Source organism: Gymnoscopelus microlampas, assembly GCF_963454915.1.
Source record: "Gymnoscopelus microlampas genome assembly, chromosome: 8".
Classification (NCBI taxonomy): domain Eukaryota; kingdom Metazoa; phylum Chordata; class Actinopteri; order Myctophiformes; family Myctophidae; genus Gymnoscopelus; species Gymnoscopelus microlampas.
In genome coordinates, this window is record NC_139945.1 from 46,221,095 (window position 1) to 46,244,828 (window position 23,734).

Consider the following 23,734-nt stretch of genomic DNA (forward strand, 5'->3'; position numbering starts at 1 on the left):
ATCTGCTATTTTTGAAAAATCATGAACATTTTGTGCTAATCTTCGAATATATACATTTTTAAAGCGAACATTTTTAACTGACATTTTTGCTTCTGGGGGTCCCTGGAACATATAATGTCGGGGGTCCTTGACATGAAAAAGTTTGAGAACCATATAGGTTTTCCAGAAAACAGTTAGAAGACATTCGTAGAATCAGCCTCAGGTCTTATGGCATTATTAAGGCTAATGCCAATTTTATGTTCAAATGGAGGTTACTATTGAAAGTTGTATTATTTAGCAAACAGAGAATTCATGAAACGTAGGCTATTAATAGCCTACACCCCTGTGGGATGGGCCATGGGGGGGGGGGGCAGTTAGGGGTTCAGTGTCTTGCTCAGGGACACCTTGACACATTGCTGGGAATGGGAATCAAACCTGGAACCTTCTGTTTCCCAGGCAGGCTCTCTACACATTCCGCCATTAGCCTATGCTGGTAGCTACTGGTTGAAATTAAACATTTACATGCAGAGACACTAACCAACCTAAAGTTTGAGTCTTTCCAAACAGCCCTTTGCTTTTCATGATTCGATCATTGCACCATGCAGTGTAATATTGGGTTTCCGGTGCTTTATTGTTGTGCAGCAGCATCCTTTATTGGGAAAAGAGGGCACAATGATTATTCAAACGTCTTGAGGACTATTGACTTAGGCCGAACAACGAGCATAGTCGACTGTTTGTGAAAGTTATCGCTGCCTTCAATTGTTAAAAGGACGAGGGGTGGATGTTTGAGGAGGAAAGTGTACAGCTGTCTCTAGAGGCCCTGTCACCGATAATTAGCGATCAATCACAAATTAGTTTAAAAGCTTGAAAAGAACACTGAGAGCACTATTAGATTGCAGAGATTCACTGCTCTCCGATAATTACTTGGGGTTTTAGAGAGGCTGGGGCCCTGCTGTTCGTTCATCATGGCTTCTACAAGGGCCTGTTGGTCTCATAAATCACAGGGATATTTAAAGCGCCGTAGGCCAGTTGTCTGAATAAAGGCTGCTGAAGAGGGCTGTCCTGTACATGTACAACCTAAAAGGAGCATCTCACAGTGGTGGAATTATCCAGCATGTTCAGTATTGAATGAAAGTTGACTAGAACCTGTCATTCTTCTCGAGATCTGCCTGTGACAATATCTGACAGAAGCCATATTGTTTTAAATGTCTTCAAAATGTCATGCTGAGGGTTTAACTATTAAGACAAACACAACAAAATTATATGGTCTTTAAATAGCATTTACAACAATACTTTCCTTCACTTTGCTTGATTGTACGGACCAAAAATAAATTCTTCAATGCCTACTGTAGCAGGGGCTTTAATAAAGGAAAAAGGGGAGGGGGGTCAAAACTAAATCTCAATTATTTTCCCCCAAATAGTCACAACAGGGGCCAAGTGCCACAGGCACACCAATCGATACCAAACATGGCATAACCATGTTCATGGGTCTGGCATGAGAATAGTCACACCATGTGCGGCCCCCAGGGGCCTTGTCCGGGGCTCCAAGGGGCCACAGGTGTTCCGTTTCTCCAATCCACAACAAACTTGGCACATATACTGTACCCTGTTCAGGGGTCTATCACGAGAATAGTTACACCAGGGGCCACATGTGGCCCTCAGGGCCTCCCTTGGGGCCCGAAGGGGAAACCGGCGCACCGATGCTCCAATCCTCACAACTTGACTTTAAACTGTTTAGGGGGTTTGACATGAGAAATAGCACAACCAAAAAACCTACATTGCACACATCCTGGGCGCTACAGCAGTGTTGCAGCGGGGCTTAACACTTCAAATGGCCATAACTAGGTGACCATTGCTCTGATCAGCGCAATATAGGACTACTTTTATAATCTAAAATTCAGATTTTTGTTCTCACATTGTAATTATAAAGCTCGCATTTTGCTTCATGATCAGTGTAACATTTATCGTGCACACTGACAGCAAGGCAAAGGCCCTCAATTCTCAAAATCAACTATAGTACCGGTATATCTTGTATTAATTATAATCACAGCACAATTATTGTCCCCAACCAGGCTATGGGATAAGCGTCCCAACTAGCTAGCTACCAACTAGCCAATTACAATTTACCTGCCGTTCAGGATTAAGGGATATCGTAAAACTAGCCAATTGCAGAAATTGAAGTTTGCAGATGCAAGTCAACATTAGATAAACACCAACACATACATTTAGAACTGTGACAACATACTGCAAAATCCTCAAATTATGAGTCTTAATGTCCGCACACATAATTCAGTCCGATCTATCAGATCGAGTTTGGCAATGATTTTGTACTGTATGAGAGAGCGGAAGGAAGACAGTAGAGAAAATGGACAACTGGTAATCATGTTGCACTATTAGTGTGTCGTCTAAAGCACAAGCACATTTGGGCGTGTCCAACTTCACTTTTATTAGACAAAGGGGAAAGGCACAAAGGGTTTGTATTTAGTCTCTAATCATGGGTATGTTTAGGGGTAACATGAATGAAACCAATCAGAGTGTCATCTCCCTGCTATTTACATGATGGATTTGAATGAATATAATCCTGCAAAAATGAGTGGAGAAACACACTTGAAGGGAAGACGGTCAAATGTTTTCAGCAAGTTTATTTCAGTACAAGTGGTTTTTAAAACACCTCATAACATCTCACTTCCTCTCAGCCCTCCAGTAAAAGCAAGCAAGATATCAACTCCTTCAGATATGGTCATCATGTCTATTATAATTTTCTGTGCAAAAGAACATTTTGAAGCATACTATTTTACAGAAAGTAAAGAGTTGACATTTTGGACGACAGGGGCAAAGAAATGGTCACGTAATAACTGATAATCATGCGCTATACACGTGTAAAAACTAGACAACAAGGACAGTAAGTGACTGGCTTACATACAGTATGTGCCTGTTTCAACAGTAAAAAGGAACAGTTAAAAAAACAATTCTACTGCCAATGATTCCTCTCAGTACCTACAGTATTCTCGTTTCCAAAGCCTTGTGTTTACATAGATCCAAAAAGCATGTGTGTATGCATGCACTTGTTTTATCTTACACAAGGTACAGTACATACAAACCCAATGTGTTCTAATAAGGCAATATGTGGCAAAACAAACACCTGTAACAGAAAGAAAAGAGACTAAATCTCCACAGAGTAAACAGCATTGATGCACTGGTTTAAGGCCCTCGGAAACAGAACAGGACTGGTTTACCATGTGGCACAGTTGAGTACCTCCTGAACAGGTCTGAAGTACCGATAAAGTAGCAGGAGAATGAACATGTCATCTAGACACGCATTGGTGACCGGCTAAGGAATGATGAGAGAAGAGCCACAACAGTTAAGGAGAGATTGAATCAATATATGGACTCATTTAATATTTAATAACAGAGTGGAACTGGCCCTAATCTCTCCTGCTGTTCTGTTCCCTTACCACATTTGAAGATGTACTCCAACCATTAAGCATAATAAAGTCACACACTACAAACTTTTGTTGCTTCTTTTTCAAGGGGGTATTTATGTTTTTATGCTTTCTTTTCAGATAGGTGATGGAGAGGTAACCAAGGGCAGAGGGAGGAGAGACATGCAAGACAAGACGGGGGTCAGATTCAAAACTGGGTCCTCACACTAACAAGGAACATGGTCTGAGCCACCAGGCTACCCATTGAGCAGATAACCGTTTGAATTCAGTATGATTAAAATGTTGAATATAATTTTTACGTTTACATTTTGCTTTGGTTGGTGTACACCTTCAGATTTCAAGGGTTTATTAAAGGGATCAGAAACAGTGATAATATGCTGGTTTCTCCTGTCATTCCTGGTTATAAAATGTGACTTTGTGTGTGGATACCAGCTTAGTTATAAATGTATAAGCTAGTCTGCATATACCATTAAACACAGTATCTCAGTACCATGCTGGGGATGAATGGGTGCTTTACAAAGCTGCTGGTGCAAAATGTGTGTATGTGTGTGCGTGACGCAGTATGTGAGGGAGGGTACTATTGTCACCAATGTTCACGTTGCATCAGACAATGCCCTAAAATCATTTATATAAAATACAATCATGAATACATCTTTACAAACAAGACAAAAAAAGATTTCAATGCAAAGCAGATTGCCTCATTGAGTCAAACGGCCCCAAATAAAAGACAAAATATACATATTTCAGTTGGTGGACGACACAGTGGGGATGAGAGGTGGAAAGATCAGAAGAAAAGATTCCTTTCTTTCCAAAATGTCTCTTAATCTTGGCACATTTACCATAATGTAACAGTAAGTTCAAGTACAAACTGTGAGGGGGTGGGGATCAAAGTTTATAATCTGCATCCTATTGAATCGTACTGCTGTCAAACACATTGGAGAAATGTCTTTGCATTATACAGTACCATCTTTGGGAGCTAAACTTCGCAATCGGTAAGCCCACAAAGCTAAATATAAATGAGTTAATGCCATTCAAATTATCTGTTTATGAGCCACCACATGTAAAGCTGCTCCAGGACCTGTGCAGAGGCTGTGTACCAATCCAAGAGTAACTCATGTCTAAGCCAGTGTTTCTTAACGTGTATAGGCTAGGACCCAGCAGGGGGTCATGGAATCTTCCGACAGGGTAAAAAAAGAATGACTTCAGCAGAGAATATTTCATACATTGGTGTCTGACTTCAAAGTCAGTGCAAAAACAAATGTGAGTCCCAGTGTGAAACCAGTTAGGAAACACTGGTCTAATCTCTGGTGACAGTGGCCAGTTACACACAGTTCCCTGAGAAGCCCATACACACTTCCTCAAACATTCCAGAACTACAACTACGGTGAAGCAGTGCGGACAATTAGTCTTCTGGTGGTCCTGACCAACGAAAAGCCAAAACACACAGAAAGATATCGTGTAGCTACAAGTAACAGGGCACGATAAAATCCAATATTTACATAACCATCTGTCCCGGATATCGATAGAAATGATATGAGGAGTTTTTTTCCCCATCAACTTGAATATTCCTACAGAGAGTTTGTAGGCGTTAGCATGGTACGCGTGCTGGATCATATACGTAGCTCTGCACTGGTGGTTTACAAACACGAGGACACTGCATGGTGTCAACAATCCAATTCTAATTGTGGGTGGGTTACTCGACTGTCACTGTGATTACAGCTCATAGACAGTGGGATCATTTGAACAGACAAATAACAAATTCATATTCTACTACAGTTTGTAAACAATGTTGCAACATTTCTCTAAGTCTTGCAAACAGTGTGTACTATACCAATGTATTTACCATGTATTGGTCCAATATCTTCTAACGCACATACTGTGTATAGTACATTATACATCTATATGTGTACCATTTAATGTGTGTTTTTATTTTTTGCATTCTATGTTCCAGTTTCTGGATGCTAATTTTGGCTTTAAGCAACAAACTATGAACTACTCGACTACTATGAACAGTGAGTTTGCATTACAAACAGTCTTTCTATCCCTGGCAATCTCCACAAACTCAAATCCTTCACAGTTTGGCTTCAGCATCCGCATCTTTTTTTAATCTATTTTGCCCCAGTCCTTTTTCACCACATATATATTATATCATAAAAAAATAAGTTATTGCGCATCCAAAAAAGTGCATCGTATATTTGAAAAATATCTCTTTCATTCGTTTTTCTCCCCCTGCTGCTCTTGTTGGTTTCCTTTCTTCCGAGTTGGGAGACAGTGGACACACTGGTCTTGTCCCCCGTCCTACCGTGTCATCACCAGTAGAGGGGGGGGGGGGGGGTGTCTTGTTATGCAATCACCATGGGAACATCGTCTGAGAAGCCGCTGATCATAGGTGCGTCTTCATCATCATCACCTGGAGAGAAAGACCATCAAAGTTTTAGGTGTCACATGTTATAAGGCTGTGGTTCTCAATCTTTTTAATTTCAAGGAGCCCCAGTCTGATATACGTACATACGGTACATTAGCACACGGACACCGCATTTTACAGGATTTCTTTTCAATCTCTGGGACCTCAATCTATCCCGTAAGGGTCCATTTGGTTCCATTTGCACACTTTCAAGGTTACAGAGCTCTAAGGGTCCATTTGGCTCCTAACTACCAATCATTTAGCTGGGTACCCCCTGGAACTCCCTCAAGGACCCCTGGGGATCCCCGGACCTCAATTTGAGAACCACTCTTGCAAGGCATGATCAGAATATACATATTTAAATACATATACAATTTATATTATAATCAATACATGGGTTATGATTACATACATTAGAGAACTTCATTGCATTCCAATCGGGGGAGACAATTTGACCGTGTTATACATTTAGATTACAAAGTCTCATATTTCAAAGGTTTATAATTAAACATGCATAACTAACATACGCGTAGGAAAGACAGATAGTGAGTCAGTGAACATGTTAATGTTTCTGAAACTGAAGTCTCACCCAGCTCATCTCCAGAGGAGAAAATAGCAGAGCCCAGGCGTGAGTTGTAGTGGGAGTTGGCAAAGGCAGTGAAGTTGTTCTGTAGGCGTCTGTGTCGTAGGTAGAGTAACCCCATGCCACCACACACGCCCAGCAACAGGAGGAACAGAACAGGAACCACCACGGCTGCCATGTCCCCTGACTGGCCTTCACTGCGGGATGCATCACTGGCCCCTGGAACAAGAAGAGAGATCAGAGCTCAGTTAACCACTTAAACCCTCTAGTCTTAAGGTCCTTACACACCGGGCGACACCGGCGAAAATAGCGAATATACGCAAAATTCGGACCGTTCCGAATAATTAAAAGACGCTTTTTCGCTCCATGTACGGAGCCATTGACTTTATAAGGTTTTAAAAAAACCCGCATTATTCGCACGAAAAAATCGCCCCGGTGTTTAACAACCTTTAGACAGTGAAACGGACCGAGTTGTTTTTGCCATATGTCCGCCTATTATGACATGCCCAGAATAGGGATGCCAGGATTCAAGTGGTTAATTACTCAACAAATAGAAAATAAAAACATTCCCCATGTGAGTGGCTCCAGTACCAGTACCTGTTCCCAGCTGGTCAAACAGCAGGAGGGCTGGCTCTCCACAGAGCTGTCCATTCAGCAGACAGCGGGCCTGGACAGAGAACGTGTAGTTGTGTCCCGCTAGAAGGCTGTTGATGCGGAAGTAAGTCTCTGTGGTGTTGCCGAGGAACAGCGACTGGTTGGTCACACTGTCGTGGACGTGCACCTCATAGCCCTGCACGCACACGTAAGTTAATGCACCTGTGCTCACAGATGAATGAAAGAAATGTCTAGAATGGCAGTTTACATGGAAGCTGATGGAACATGAAGAGAATGTCACTAATGAAACATAATGAAAGGTAAACACACTCATATTATTATATCAAAGACTGGGTGGTCAATCCTAGTTATTCAGAGGGATTGCTGTGGTGGACCTTGCTGTAAAGCAAAGCAAATGCTGCTCTGGTCTGAGCGTTGCTTAACTCATTCAGTGCCTGACTTATTTCTGGCAGTTTGGCTCTGAGTGCCAGAGCCAAAAATACATTGTAAAAAAAAAGTGCTTAGGAAGCGAGATACAGCCTTTTTCAGTAAGATGTTAAACAAGAAGTGAATGGAGCAGCAAATCTTTAAATCATCATATCTTGGGTTCTGAACATTAAAAAAAATAAAAATAAACGTCATTGGCACCCTGGGCTTATAAAAACGTGACGTCGGCGACGTCATTGGCACTGAATGAGTTAAGACAGTGGTTCTCAAACATTTGTGTTTTGAGAACCACAATTAAATAGGGCCCTTGGGACCCTGGGGGTCCCAAGATCACACTTTGGGAACCAGTAGCTAAAAAGGCCTATAAGGGACTTGAACCATGTTCCGGTTGGAGGTACCCCATGGTTATTGTTCAGTAGCTACTCTCTCACCCTGCTCTCGTTGAAGCCTTTCTCTTTGACGGCCAGACTCTTCCAGAACAGGAACACATGGTCTTTCTCTGTCAAGATCTTCAGAGCTTCAGGAGCAGGCAGTGGGACTGGAAAGAGAAATTCGGTTACACCACCAATGTTTCACTCCATGTATTTCTATGCTAATTATGATGTTTCACATTAGAGGAGCTGAATGGACCTTCCATCTTCAGGGTGGTCTCACCTGTACTCAGGGTGAAGCTGGCCTCCTTGCTCATGTTGCGCAGGCGGATGGAGACGCTGTATAGACCTCCAGGCTCCAGGCCTTTCAGTAGATACTCCACTGTGTTGTTTCGGGTGCTCAGCTTGTAGTCTAGCTCAGACTTACGGATCACATCCCTCACATGGATGGCATATGTCTGGAGAAAAAACATTCAGTATGTTTTTAAGCACACTTATTAGCACACAAATTAGGGTACCCAGCATGGCCCAGGTTCTTGTGCAGGTGAAATACGCACTATTTCATGTTCTTGTGCAACATTGTGGCTAGTCTATGATATCTCTGCTGTCCAGCGCGAAACTGCTAACTCCAAAACGCTCATTGTTCAGGAAACGAAAAAACTAAATATAAGTTTTCAGAAAATGAAGAAAACCTCATATATTTTTAAAAACAAAGCAATACTACCTCATCCAAGTTGGTATAGTGACTGTATATATTGTGAGATACTTGCATGTGTCATTATATTATCAACACTTTACCCAAATCGCGGGTAAATCAACACTTTACCCAGCGCGAGTGGAGTTAGAAGTTTCAGACGAGCAGAAATCAAGCTGAAATGGAGTTAAGTGTCCAAACAACAGTAATCTGAGTTCCCAGAAGTTTTCGCCAGCTCTGGCGAGGAACTTCTGGGCCAGAGCCCTGGTATTTGTGGGCGGGATGTACCTTACGCTCTGAATCTGAGCGGACACGCCTCTTACCGGTCTGAGAGCTGTGCAACTCGTCTAAAAAGTCCGACGAGAGGCAAACAGCAGTACACAACAATGGCGGCCGAAATTTCTCAAGGGGAAATTGCTTCCCGTCGATCCTATTTAGATGCAACACCCACTGCATGTGGATCCCGCCCCCTTTTCTTCATTGGCTGTTGATTTGAATCACAACGCAGTGGCCGCGCCCCTGCTGTCCAAGCTCCGACGCTAACCCTCCCAGACTAAAACAACAGTAGCTCCACTCGCTGCTGAGAGAGAGGTTTCAAAAGGGTACAGATTCCCAAAAGCTAACAATGGATCTCCAAGCTCACAATGCATCACAACGTGTGAATTAATGCCCTGATGCTTCATGACACTTGTTATATAGGCCTACATTAATAAACAGGACTTTAAATATTACAATAACTTCTGCAAAGAGGTAGTAGAACACTAGCGCGACAGAAATGCTATGAACGTCTTTCTTCTTATCACAATGCTCTCCTCATTAAACACTTCATAGATTTTAGAAATATAATTACTTGTTTTCATAACATTAGCGTCAGTGCTAAGTTTGATAAACAGGTACACTGCATAGTTTTAACAGACTACGGGGAGTCTGTTTACGTGTCCCTCCTCCTCGTTCACTGCGCAACGCGCACTGCTAATGCTGTCAAATAGCAGCACTGTGTAGAGGAAAGGGGGGAGTTGTTTGTTTTTGACGGACAGTTTGAGGATCCAATGGAGTTGGGAGTTTTCGTCTGAGGCGCTTTTTAATACTTTTCATTGGTTCAAATGTTTAGATTTTTCACACAGATGTGAAGGGTGTTCAATAGCGTCGATTTATGAAAAAAAAAAGAAAAGATGAAAATGGAGTTAGCTGGTTCGTCCTGGACACCGACGATATATATCTATATCAATCAATCAATACTATGATGTCAGTCATCTTCACATTTGGGCTCCATAATTGCCTCTCCATTTTCTTCCAGTATAAAACATCTTAAAAGGTTTCCTATGAATGGGATCATAACACACAGCTATTAAAAAAAACTAAAAGACAGTACAGATACAGACACACAGACCACTTCAACTTTATCATAGATATAAATAGATATTAGCAGGGTGTTCCGGTCCTTGTTCTATTTATACCACTCTGCACAGTCATTCACCGTCTATATTGTTTCAGGTAAGGTTATCGAAAAACGATGCTGAGGCTAAATTTAATTGACCTCTGGCGAGTTCATTCGTATTCTTTATTGTTATGTTTTGCTCTGTAAAGCACTTTGAGCTATATTCACGTCATAACCCTAACCCTATATAAATAAAGTTTATTATTATTATCATCATCATCATCATCATCATCATTATACTGTATATTAATATTACTATTATATTCTATCCCATGCTTAACCCATTTAGACCCGAGACTGATTCTAAAAATGTCTTCTAAACGTCTTCTAACAGTTATATAGCTAAAATCTAAAATTACACAAATGCTATCCCGGATTGAATGGGTTAAACAATAAAATGTCCCCTTAGGGATAAGATAGGCTCATCTCATGTGTGAGAGGTGTTACCAGATCAGAGGTTGGGGCGTCATAAGGTGGTTGCCATTTCAACATGGCCTGAGTTTTGTCCACATGAACACGGTGGAGGTTTCGAGGCGGCAGCCTCTCATTGGGAATCATCTTCACCACGGCATAGTCAGATGGAGGACCCAGATACGGAGAGATGGCACGCACCTAAGGACACACACACACACACACACACACACACACACACACACACACACACACACACACACACACACACACACACACACACACACACACACACACACACACACAGTTTCATATCAATAGGGTGCTGGCTATTTTCTAGACAGGGATGCTTGCCAAGAGACAAATTAACATAGTAGAAATTATCCCATTCAATTTTGTTTTGTTATATTTAAACTTCATGATCTGTTTAATTCCTTTCTTTAACCCATTTAGACACCTATACGTTGTTATACATCAATCTGGGAACACCTTTGTGTAACATTAGCTGTTGCTAAATATATGGCAAAATGTAGCCACTATGCAGCTAGTGTAAAGTATACTACAGACTAAATATATCTGTTGGTTTGTCTGTTCAAAATTTCAAGCACTGAGAGTAGATGGTCGTTGTGGATCATGGATTACGTGCTTGTTTAAATGTGTGCAAATCATATCACCGTCCCAATATAAAGGACTGCCCTGAAGTCTTTACATTGGTTCTGCAATGCAGTTATTCTTGTTTTCACACAGAGTTTTAGCCCATTCATTTAATTTAGATTCAATTAGAAACAAACATGGCAACAGTGCTTTTATGCAGCACATGTCTGTAAGCATGTTTACACACACAGTGCCAAAAGGATTTCTGTGGCCATGAAGACAGCGAGTGTCATTTGATGTGAATGAAAGGAGGGTTACCAGGAAGAGATACTGCTCATCACTCTCCACCGTCACCATCACACTCAGACTGCTGCTGTTGATATGGCGGGGACTGCGGTACAGGTCCAGGAAAGAGGTGGCATAAAACACACCATAAACCTACACACACACACACACACACACAAATCATAAAACAAAACGGTCCAGGAAAAAAGACCAGGAATATCACTTTTGGCTTTTTGTTTTGAAATATGACCAGGCAGTCCTGTCATGATGTTGAATGATTTTGAGGTAAGAATGTTTTCAAATTGACCTTGTTTAACCAACTAACAGAAGAAATAAGGAGTGCAGGGCCATGAAGAACCATGATGTCAGGCTGTGCGGACATGAGGTGTTCCAGTACAATGGGAAACTATTACTGAAATGTGACGTGTGTGGCATACTCAACTAAACTTACTCATCTCTGGTCTGTATGAGTCGTGTGTGTGTGTGTGTGTGTGTGTGTGTGTGTGTGTGTGTGTGTGGGGGGGGGGGGGGTACCTGTGCGGGGATTCCCTTTGTGGTCCAGCTGCAGTCGACGATGGTCTGGTTGACAGCGCGGGCCTTCAGGAGGGGGCGTTCAGGCTGGGCTCCCATGGTCTGCTGGAGGGACAGGGCAGTGGGACTGTCGCCCACGCTGGTGTGGGCCCACACTGCCACCTCATAGTCTGTCCCCGCTGTTAGACTGGAAGCTATAGAAGCACACATCATATAACGGTCATGTCATCAATTTGTCCTTCCTGCATGTTACAGTACAATGTCCTTCTGTTCCACATCAAAGCTCACCTTTAAGGATCCTGTCTCTGACTGTGTAGTTTCGGCTCTCCTTGGCGTGGGCATCGAACAGCCAGGACAAAACCACCACATACTGCTTCACCTGACCAACACACAGTTGTACACACTTTGACATGATCCTGTTTCTGGTTTGACACAATTTGTGACGTGAAGGTCAAAATTCCATTTATCCTCAGAACAAGCAAGGAGGCTCTATTAGCACAGTGGTAAAACAAATTCAACACTTGCACAGGAGCCCGGGGTTCAAATCCGGGGTAGAACAGGAAAGTTACATGCAGCATACAGTTCTGAATTAGTAAATGGGTGAGTGTGGATGTATGGATCACTCCGGATCAGTGTCTGACCTCATACTGGGAGTTGAAGCTGAAGGAGAGGCTCATGGAGTCATTGGTGACACTGTCAACAATGACGGATGGGGGAGGGAGAGCTAGAGAGGCAGAGAGAGAGAGAGAGAGATAGAGAGAAGGCAGGTCAGAGATATTCAACGTTCACAAAAGAATAAATGAGTGATGTACACACACTGGCGACTCTCACCTTTCTTGGGAGTGATGGATTTAACTTCAGTCCAGTTGCCTTCGCCGCGACTGGTCACCGCAGCAACCTGTCAATTAACCAATCACACACATTGTTACCGAACCATGCATTTAACACATTGTATATGTGATGTACTAAATTTGAGACGACAGCGATAGGCCGGATTGTCAACAATGATGAGTCTGCCTACAGGGATGAGGTTGGATCACTGGCACTCTGGTGCTAGGAGAACAACCTCGCCCTCAACAAGACAAAGGAGCTGATCGTGGACTTTAGGAAGCCGAGGAGAGAGCACATGCCCATCTTTATCGATGGTGTTGCAGTGGAAAGGGTCAGTGAGTTCAAGTTCCTCGGAGTACACATCGAGGAGGAGCTTAAGTGGGACACATTCCAACGCATTTGAGGAAAAGGACTCAGCAGCGACTACTGTATACTGGATTCGTCGCCTGAAGAAGTTTGGAGAGGGCCCCCGCATGCTCAGGCTGTACTACAACAGCTCCATTGAAAGCGTTCGGTCAGGCTGTGTCACTGCCTGGAAACCAGGCCTGGAATTTCGTCATTTTAGGGGCAAGGCCACTTGGCCTCTGGTGTTGTCCATTTTTTGAGGGCACAAAGGCCATCAAATAAAACAATGATTTTCAAGTCAACGGAAATAATGAATTTAACTTGAAGGTTAAGGATGATTTAATTTTAATGTAGTACAAGAATACTGTCGTAAAATGTAACTAATTTATTTCACAAAATAATGTATTGGCAAATTACTAATATTTGTACAAAGTCATATTGGTCTCAATATTTGTCACGTTCAGCCCTGGACTTCATTGACTGAAGTAGGGGTCACATGGGCATGCATTCACAAATTAGAGATTTGATGTACTTATTTATTATAAAAATGTTGAACTTGCACTAATAATGACTTTAGTTGATTTTTCACAATCTAAAATATAGTATTTCTTAATTATTAATAATTATAGCGTGTGATTGGCTATGTTCACCATTTTAAATTGTTTTAAAATAATAATTAAAAAAAGGAACAGTTTTGTACAACATACAAGGTTTCCACCCGACAACGACAATACAGCCTATATATGGTTCTGTATCAGTATATGAGTCAGTTTTAGCAGATTTCATTCTAATTGGTCACTATGACTGCCTATGAATTGCATGGGCCTGGCTAGGTCAACCTGTCCTGGCGCGGATCTATAGGTGAACGCAATAGACTTAAACGAGGACTGCGCTGCGCCCCAAAAACGGGCTCAAACAATGTCAAACTGTCACATTCTAGCTGCTGAAATAAACTTCCCATTTGGATCATTGCTGACAAACGAACAGAACATGGATGTTGTTTGAAAAAGGATTATATTTCTTGTCCATCAGAGCAGTGAAGTGCGGTCACAGTCAGCTTCTCTCTACTTTTGTATGATATTGATAGCCTAAACATTGAATTTGTTATTAATTCATATTGCTTGCTGGATATTAAGACTCATAATTTGGGGATTTTGCTGTATTTTGTCCCATTTATTCATCTATATTTTGTTGTTGATCAAGCGTCGGGTTTTGTACTGTCATTAGATGTGCACACATGCGCTGCCACTGATAATCAATGAGACAGACAGCTGCTACGCAGTTAACTTGTTCTACTGGGTAGTTGTAGTAAAATGGTAGTTCCAACGTTCTAAAAGACAAGTGTAGGGTAAATTAATGATGACAAAAAACATCGGGCACATCGGTGTCAAAACTACCAAGCGCTCTCTCTCTCCCTGTCAAAAGCGTTGCTTGGTTTCAGTATGTATGTTATATGTGCAGCGTTTCACTCGATGTTGTCCAATAAGAATTTAGAATCTCAGCAGTGGGCAGCACGGCCACTAATATGGCCGTAGGGCATATTATATATATATATATATATTATATTCGAGGGGCACACGGCCCTGCTGGTAACTTTTCCATGTAGTTGGTGTTTTGTAATGATTTTCGTTGAATCGTCTTGCTACAATATACTGTAGTGCTTTGTGTCTGCACACAGAGCGGTGTTTCTTTCATCCATTTCATTGTGGTAAATTGTTTTCAAAACCAACAGTACCTGGCCAAACACGGGTAAAAAAAACAGGATACAAAGAAAAGAAAGCCCAGAAAGTTTTCACATTGGTGAGACCGCTGGAGTTGGCTTGAATATGAAAAACAGGATACAAAGAAAAGAAAGCCCAGAAAGTTTTCACATTGGTGCACATTGGCTTGAATATGACAGCACTAAGAATGAGGTGTTTTTTCAGAGGCTGCCTTACATTATGGTTGGATGTACAATGTGTGTGTGTGTGTGTGTGTGTGTGTGTGTGTGTGTGTGTGTGTGTGTGTGTGTGTGTATGTACTTACTCTGACTTGGTACATTGTGAAGGGTTGCAGGTCTTTAATCTCAGTGCTGAAGCTGGCACTTCTTTGTGACGTCCACTCAACACCACCACGCTCACTGTACTCAACCTGACACACAAACATGATACATTTGAATTCTTGGCAATACAATGAAGTACTTAAGTCAGTGTTTTCCCCATTCAAAATCCCATAGACATTTTTATTAATCACATCATGTAAGAACTGTGACCCAGGGGCGTCATGTGATGTCAGACTTCAGTACTCTATTACCATGGGTGTTTTCGCAATAAATGATAATATGGTATACCTTTCAGAAAGGTAGAGCCCGCACTCCAACTGCATACAGGGCTGAGTTCCTGACCTGAAGAAGATCCACTGCGGATCGAAACGTTGTCAAACGTATTTAATAAAGTTGCCTTAATGCCTTTACAATGCAGTTGGGGTGCAGGTGCTACCTTTCCAAAAGTTAGTCTTTTTGGCCCAGCACCCATTGTCGATGTGCGTATAATAAAGTGTGCTTTGAATATGGTACACCTTCCCATCCCTAGTGTGTGTGTGTGTGTGTGTGTGTGTGTGTGTGTGTGTGTGTGTGTGTGTGTTGATCTTACTATGTACTCTCGGACAAGGCCGTGGGATTTATCAGGAGCACTCCAGGAAACATCCACTACTCCATCCTTCCCACTGTCACATGACAACTGCAGGTTCCTGGGAGGGTCTGGTACTACACACACACACACACACACACACACACACACACACACACAGTATGAGTAACAGTAATGTCAGTAGTAATAGTACTATTAATACAGCAGTAATACTGTGTTAGTACTAGCTACAGTATTAAAAAAAAGCAGTAAGTTACAGTACTATTACAAAGGTGTGTTTAACAGGTATACTTACGTCCCTCTGGTGTCCTGACAGTCAGAACCTCGTTGGTTTTATGGATCTTGCTGAGGCACTGGGTGAGAACCTTCACCTGGTAGGTGGTGTCTGGTCGCAGCACAGTGAGGGTGTAGCTGCTCTTGTTGCTGTGTGTGTCCATGCTGGTCCACTGCGGGGAGCCCACAAGCCTGGAACACATGGCGTACTGTAACGTCTCTTCTACCACAAACACAAGTTCACATACATCCCTGACAGGTTGGCAGGATGTGCTGCCCCGACCTACCTGTAGTAGATGAGGAAGTAGCAGGAGTCCAGTGGAAGGTTCTTGGGTCGTGACCAGGTCAGGGTGACAGCACCAGAGAAGTCTGCCTTCCACTGTAGGTTCTGCACCTTATAAGCCAGACTTTCCGCTGTGTACGTGTGTGTGTGTGTGTGTGTGTGTGGGTGTGTGTGTGTGCACATGTGAGACGGGGAAAACACAACGATTTAGGCTTGAAGAATACTTCATAGCGCACCTGTAATAGCAGGAGTACAGGCTTGTAGATCAGCTATTTTTGGCGTGGGACACTGGCACGCAGCATAACATAAATCAGGCTTCAGAAATAGCCTCTTCCTCATGGCATTAGCAAGGAGCTAATGCCATGAGGAAGAGGCATTAGCCACAGTTCACCACGGTTCAAAAACAGCACTACGATAGTTCTGGAGCAGCCTGGTCCATATTTAGAGCTACAGCTATTTATTTCTGCACAACAAACCAACCTGACAAACACAATAGCAACCAACAGGTGGCAGTATTGCACTGCTCTCAAAACAGAGCTTCAATACCACTTTCACTACTTAAACAGTGTACTGTGTGCTGTGAAGATCAGTGATTCTCAAATGGTTTTACCCAGAAACAAAGTTGCGACCCAATGCACGATGATTTTTTATTTTTTTTACCATTAAGCTCTCCTTTGTCCTAACATGTCACATAAATGCTGGTTTAAAATGACTTACAGGTGCAGTTGTCCTCGTCGCTGTGGTCAGAACAGTCCAGGAAGCCATCGCACCTCTCGCTGTTCATCACACATGCCTCTCCGTCCGCACAGCGCGTCCCGTTCACACACGCCAGTGGACCACGGGTCGCTGCAGCCAATAGAAAAACGGAGCGGAGAGGTTAATTTTTAGGGCGTTCAAGAAGGCTCAACGATACAGACTGAAAAATGAAGCTACTGTATATGACATCTGGACACAGACTATTGTCTGTACGAATGGAGCAACTTTTAGAGTTGCAAATATGTTCGCATTTTTGCATTGTTGTTGTTTGTTTTGTAGAGGATCATAGGCACAAAATTACTTCCATAGATTGGCTGCACAGTTTTAGAAGTACACTTCATAGATTTATGTGATTCTGATGACTGAAGTTCTGAGAAAAAGGCTTTCAAAGTTTTGACCAGGATGGTCACAATTTCTCAGCTGAAGATACAGTACATATTAAGAAAAAATATGAACGCTTTGAACAACAAATGAATATGGTGGATTTACTCCACCTACATCCTCCTATAATCCTCCTATCCTCGTATAATTCGACAAAGCTGTGCGGTGAGCCCAAAATCTCTTCTGCCCGGTTCTCCTCAGTGGCTGGAGCAATTGATCTGAATTTGCACACAGTCAGCCATTGACCATTACCATGTGCACGGAATCCCAAGCCCGTTTTTCGCTTTCCCCAAATGTCAGCTGTTTATTAGCGTCATTTGTGTTCACTGGCTCCCGGGTTACCAAATCATATCATATGATACAATATGATATGATAAAAAACCTGACAATATGATATGATATGATACAAAACCCGAAGCTTGATCAACAACAAAATATAGATGAATAAATGGGACAAAATACAGCAAAAGCTTAATATCCAGCAAGCAATATCCCCCCCACGGGTATGGTCTAGTTTATAATAATTGTAGTTCAATTCATCCCAAGCAATTCTTGTTTCTTCATCAGTCTTTAATTTTAAAAGATGCATGGCTGCTCTTAACGTCTAGTGCCCACGCAGCGCCCACTTGGCAGACCACGGCAGCGCTTGTTTCTCGCCCGTTTCACGGATGTGGCAAGGAAGACAGACACACACACAGGGGAAACACGGTCACGCGCGCCCGGGGACAGAGATGGATGTACTTTCATTAAGTGGCGTGTAACAACACACAGTGGAACCAGCCTTCGTCTGGTTCCAAGCTCGTCATTGTGGAGGAGTGGGTCAGCTCATCATTGTTGCAGTAGGTAGGTATTCTCCTCTGCGTGGGTTGGTGTGTTATTAGCTCTGTGTTTTTTCATGAAGCTGGTTGCTTGTTGCTCGCGCGCAATCTGGCAACAGTGATCTCTGGCAACACTGCTCTGTTGGGTTGCGCTGCGCTGTGGGGTAGTTGGGGTTGCTCGTGCGCACGCATCCAGGCAGGCGCATGGGCAGTTCTGCCGATGCAACTTTGACCTACCGAGGCACACCAGGTCCACACCAGGTCCACACCAGGTCGCGCATGCGCCTTATTCCCAATTGTATAATAAGATACTTGGAGTGCAAGGTGACGAAGGTCAGGAGGAAGGCAATGGTCTGAATAGCTGAGGCAAACATTGCTATGGCTCCATTAAAATGTATCCCTACGGCCTGGACCGCTGGTGTAGCGGTCCAAAGTAGCCTGACAGCGCGTTGCGGAGTCCCGATCCCGACGTCCTTTGCTGCCTGACACCACCCATCTCTCTCCCCATTTCCTGTCAGCCTACTATCCTATCAATAAAGGTATAAAAAGCCCCCAAAAATATCTTTATTTTTTTTCTATCCCTACGACATTTTGTATTTAACACATTGCCTGCCAAAGACGTTTTAAAACGTATTTTAAAATACACCACTTGCCTGCCAAAAGACATTTTAAACGTCATGGACATTTTAAAACGTCACAACGAATTAAGAGATAACGCGATCCAAATATTTGCTGCTTCATTCCCTTCAATGTTAAAAAATAAACGGAGAAAACTTTTTCCCTGTGTATTACCAAAGTGAAACATGGCTATTTTCAAACATCAAACAACACATGTCGAGGTCACAATGACCTCGTTGACATTTGTGAAACCACACCTGAATCACCTCAGTGATTAGCAACCATCAGGGGATCAATCGTACTGGAGAAAAATATTCTGTGACTGTGACTACTTGAAAAGGTACAAAATCATTAAAATGCTGGCAGAAGCTGCAAACTGTTTTAGAAAAACCCTGACAGTGAATGTGTTATGTGTGTGTGTGTGTGTGTGTGTGTGTGTGTGTGTGTGTGTGTGAGACTCACGGCAGTGTGTCTCATCAGATCCATCCTGACAGTGTGTGTGTCCGTCACAGCGCTGCCACTCAGGAATGCAGAGTGGGGGGCGACGGCATAAGAACTGTCCCCTGGCACAGCGACCGGGGGAGGGAGGTGGAGGCACAGCGTGGGTGGGGGCGGGGGCCAGGGTCGCTGTCCCATTGTTCACTGTCATAGAAACACAAAACAGGAAATGAAATAAAAAAATCTATAGCAGATTTGGTGAGACCGCTCAGTCAGAAGGGTCTCACCAAATCTGTATCTTACAATAAACGAGATTCCATGAAAAATATTTGTTTATATCAAGTAACCAAAAACAATTGAGTGTAGTTTACTGAGTAGTGAAAGCAAAATCTTTTCAGCAGAAAATATTTCTGGGGAATGAATGGCTTTGCTCCATGTGTTCTGGTGGTAGTGGTGAGTACAGATGTATATCACTGGGATTATTAAGAGTTTATTGATTGCTAATTAGCACTACATCATGGTCCCAATAGGCTCTATGCACAGCAGCCATTTTGGAAAGAAATTGGGCCTCTTCCTTACTTCCTTCACATGTGTTACCAATGTTACTAATGAAGGCTCTGTTCCATTCTGGTCAGGGTGCTGATATTGTGCATGCTCGCTCACTAGAAACACTCCATTTTGGTTCCCAAATTACCCCTTACGGTGGGTGTGTAACGGGTCCATTTGGTTCCATTTGTACACTCTCAGAGTTATGGGGGTCCTTGAAAATAAGAAATTTGACAACCACTGTGCTACACTAAATGGAACAGAGCCTTAATTAGTATTATTGGTAACACCTGTGAAGGAAGTAAGCAAGGGGCCCAATTAATTCCCAATATGGCTGCTGTGCATAGAGCATATTCAAATGCTTTGAGTTCATTGTGCACTGGACTGTGGAGTTTGAACTGAACTGAACAGAAGTGAAGGAAACGTACCAGTAGGACAGCCCAGTTCATCACTGCCATCAGGGCAGTCGGCATAGCCGTCACACACCCATGTGTTGATGATGCAGGCTCCAGAGCCACAGTGGAAGCGGTTAGCAGCGCAGGTGGAGGGGCCCGGGGCCACCGTGTGAGGGGTGACACCTCCTTGAAGAGTCACAACACGGCTTCAGAATGTAGGTGGACAAAGTACTCAACCCCAGTACTTCAGTTAAAGTATAGATACTCCTGGTCAAATATGACTCAACTACAAGTGAAAGTTTCTCAAATTTGTACTAAAAGTACTGGAGTACTTGCTTTTAAAAACACTTAAGTAATCAAAAGTACATGCTTTTAAAGAAAAAATTACAATAGTGAAAATATGACATAATATGTGTATCTGTGTGTGTGTGTGTGTGTGTGTGTGTGTGTGTGTGTGTGTGTGTGTGTGTGTGTGTGTGTGTGTGTGTGTGTGTACGTGTGTACCTGTGCACTGTGCTTCATCAGACCAGTCACCACAGTCGTTCTCTCCATCACATTTCCACCATGTTGGAACACAACGACCATTCCTGCATTCAAACTGGAAATACCTGGAACAACCTGGAACCTCAGTGGGAGAGGCTGGAACACACACACACACACACACACACACACACACACACACACACACACACACACAAACACACACACACACACACACACACACACATACACACTTGAGTTCATGGCTACAGGATAGTGACCAAAAAATTATATTGTGATATAAGCCATGAATATTGTGATAATCTATCATGACACTTGGACAAATAGATCATCCAAAAAAAGACAAAAACAGGGGTTCATTTTGAGCATGAACAATCATTTGACCTAGCCTGGTAAACCCTCCCTCCGGAAATCTCATTTCAATTCGATTTCAGAAAGGAGTCTGGTCTGAAACGCCTTTCTGCAATAACCGCTGTGGGCTGGAGTTGGGCAGGAGTAATACCGTTGACCGACAACCCCTTCAACCAATGATCGTTTTCCCCTTCAGCCAATGAGCAGTTCATTTTGACGAGCTCCAGACTATGTGACGCAACGGGACTTTTGGGACGGCCATGCCGAAAATAGGTTGCCTTATTGGGATACATGCGTGTCACTCCCCGCCCCTGCCGGTTCTCTAAATTTACATTTTTAAATAGGCTCTGTCATGATTAATTGACCACATATATGAAGTTAAACAACTAAATTCTATCCAAACGATATCTTATAAGTAAATTCCGTGCCTCAAAAAAGAAGTTTGAAAGCGTTATAAAACTGAAAGTAAGAAGTGAAGGCACTCGCACAAACAACAATGGCTGCCGTTCGTCTTTTTTCGGCGGCTCTCAGGCTGCACTCGGGTTCATTCGGGCTCACTCGAACTCGCCACCTGATTGGCCAACTGTCGCTGTCAATCACAGAACAATGAGCGACGACGCTGATAGGCTCGTCGGCTCGGCGAGCAGAGCGATTATTGGAGAAAGGCGTTTCAGACCAGACTCCTTTCTGAAATCGAATTGAAATGAGATTTCCGGAGGGAGGGTTTACCAGGCTACATTTGACCAGGATTTGAGAGGGTCTTACCACAGTTGGCTTCGTCAGAGTAGTCACCACAGTCGTCCATGCCATCGCACTTCCACTCCAGACTCACACACACGCCGTTTGCACATTGGAACGTGTACGCATCGGCATCACACACTTTACCAAACTCTGACGGCGTGGCTGAGAACACAGACAGCATCTCCATGTTTTACAAGAAATATGCAGCAATCTTTTTCATGTGTGTGAGTGTTTATACTAGAGGGAACCCCCTAATTAAATCATTATTACTACTTTACATGGGCTATTTTAGGTTTGACTTTGAGTTAGAATTGGGTTAAGGTTAAAGTTAAAACCTCTAGCAGTGAGAGCTACTCGGTACTTCAGGTATAATGCTCTATATTTGCAACTCCAGTGATAATGTGTTCATTCAGTGTGATGTAATGTGTGACTGCCCACCACAGCCGGCGAAGGAGGGGTCCTCATCGGAGCCATCCTCACAGTGCTTGGTCCCATCGCACACCAGGGACTGGAACAAGCACTGAGCACGATTCTTACACACAAACTCCATATAGCGCGTGCACAATGGATCTGGAGGACAACACACACACACACACACACACACACACACACACACACACACACACACACACACAACAAGTTTGGGAATCTCAACAATGTAAGTTTTCAGTCTCAGTTCACGGATACAGTAAGCAGCGTATTCTCCATACTGTATTATGGCCACACACACAGCTGTATTTTAGCTCTCTTCTCGACTCTACTGCATGCAAAGGTCATTTAAGTCTGTTTTGAATATACGTGGGTTCTCCATGTTCTGCAGTTATTTTCATCATTCTTTCTAATGCTGATTTCCTTGCGTGCCAACAGGACATACAGATGACCTCAACACTGCACCGCTTACCGCAATTCTGCTCATCAGCGCCCCCTGGGCAGTCCTCTATGCTGTTGCAGTGGGCGGTGGCCGGCAGACAAGTCCCGTTGGGGCAGAGAAATCCCATGCAACGCTCCCCCACTGCAACAAACAAACACAACAATGCACACAGTGTTACAGTCAACGATGGGACACGTCCACGTGGGCAATTACGATGGTATTAGTTTGGGTGGCACAGGTTCACCAGCACCTGTTTGTGTGTGTGTGTGTGTGTGTGTGTGTGTGTGTGTGTGTGTGTGTGTGTGTGCGTGCGTGCGTGCGTGCGTGCGTGCGTGCGTGCGTGCGTGCGTGCGTGCGTGCGTGCGTGCGTGCGTGCGTGCGTGCGTGTGTGTACGTATGTGTACGTGTGTGTCTGTATGAGAACGTGTAAACGTGTGTCCAGTTTTTTTGGAAAAAAACAAAAAAAAAAATTCAAGATTTTTCAAAAATAGCAGATCTACAAGCTCATAGCGCGGCACTCGGTGCCGTGCTATGAGCTTGTAGATCTGCTATTTTTGAATAGCCAAAGAAATCTAAAGTGACACAGATGCGTTCCAGGTCTTAATGGGTTAAAAGGGGAATGATGCCAGCCCTTGTGTTCTGTTGTGTCCTGTTGCCTTCCTAAATTAAAAAAAAATCAAGTCCAGTAAATAAAGTGAGTGCTGGCATCATTCTTATGTACTTTTGGAGCTGTGCACCCGGCTAGTGTTATTGTACTGTTCCTCTTTTTGACTGAAGCTGTGCTCACATTCAACGTGTGTACTTACCACATTGTCTGGGGTCTTCATCTGAACCGTCCTGACAGTCATCATCTCCATCACACACCCAGCGTTGGGGGATACAGTGACCAGTGTGGCACTGGAAGCTACTGGACTCACAGGTATGGTGGCCCACTAAGGACACAAATGGCAGGTGGTTGTGAGGATGGTGAGTGTATTACCAAATAGGCCCGGACAATTTATTCTTTCTTCTATTATTTCCCTTATATTCACATACAATCCTCCCTTCCACCCCACACAAACATTCACGGTCAAAAGGATGACTAAACAAAAAATTAAACATAATGAAAAAATTATAAATACATATAGTTATTTAAAACAATGGATGTACTTTGGCAATATGTGGTCATTAGAAATATTATTCTCT

The 23,734-nt window shown here is 43.1% G+C and overlaps 1 protein-coding gene across 1 annotated transcript in view; it reads right to left on the reverse strand.

The window, feature by feature from the left end:
• Nucleotides 1-2,603: 2,603 nt before the first annotated feature.
• Nucleotides 2,604-23,734, reverse strand: part of sorl1 (sortilin-related receptor, L(DLR class) A repeats containing) — a 79,821-nt gene continuing 58,690 nt past the window's right edge. Inside the window, exons 26-48 of the mRNA XM_084065596.1 lie at nt 23,356-23,481; nt 22,580-22,690; nt 22,117-22,248; nt 21,703-21,840; nt 20,590-20,724; nt 20,119-20,271; nt 19,169-19,348; nt 16,851-16,979; nt 16,138-16,264; nt 15,873-16,042; nt 15,581-15,693; nt 14,976-15,080; nt 12,606-12,672; nt 12,416-12,498; nt 12,063-12,153; nt 11,778-11,968; nt 11,277-11,396; nt 10,401-10,565; nt 8,105-8,279; nt 7,882-7,988; nt 7,007-7,199; nt 6,416-6,628; nt 2,604-5,832 (exon numbers count right to left, since the gene is read on the reverse strand). Coding sequence (XP_083921722.1) covers nt 5,765-5,832; nt 6,416-6,628; nt 7,007-7,199; nt 7,882-7,988; nt 8,105-8,279; nt 10,401-10,565; nt 11,277-11,396; nt 11,778-11,968; nt 12,063-12,153; nt 12,416-12,498; nt 12,606-12,672; nt 14,976-15,080; nt 15,581-15,693; nt 15,873-16,042; nt 16,138-16,264; nt 16,851-16,979; nt 19,169-19,348; nt 20,119-20,271; nt 20,590-20,724; nt 21,703-21,840; nt 22,117-22,248; nt 22,580-22,690; nt 23,356-23,481 — 3,092 coding nt within the window. The 3' untranslated portion in view covers nt 2,604-5,764. The remainder of the gene's footprint in view (nt 5,833-6,415; nt 6,629-7,006; nt 7,200-7,881; nt 7,989-8,104; nt 8,280-10,400; nt 10,566-11,276; nt 11,397-11,777; nt 11,969-12,062; nt 12,154-12,415; nt 12,499-12,605; nt 12,673-14,975; nt 15,081-15,580; nt 15,694-15,872; nt 16,043-16,137; nt 16,265-16,850; nt 16,980-19,168; nt 19,349-20,118; nt 20,272-20,589; nt 20,725-21,702; nt 21,841-22,116; nt 22,249-22,579; nt 22,691-23,355; nt 23,482-23,734) is intronic.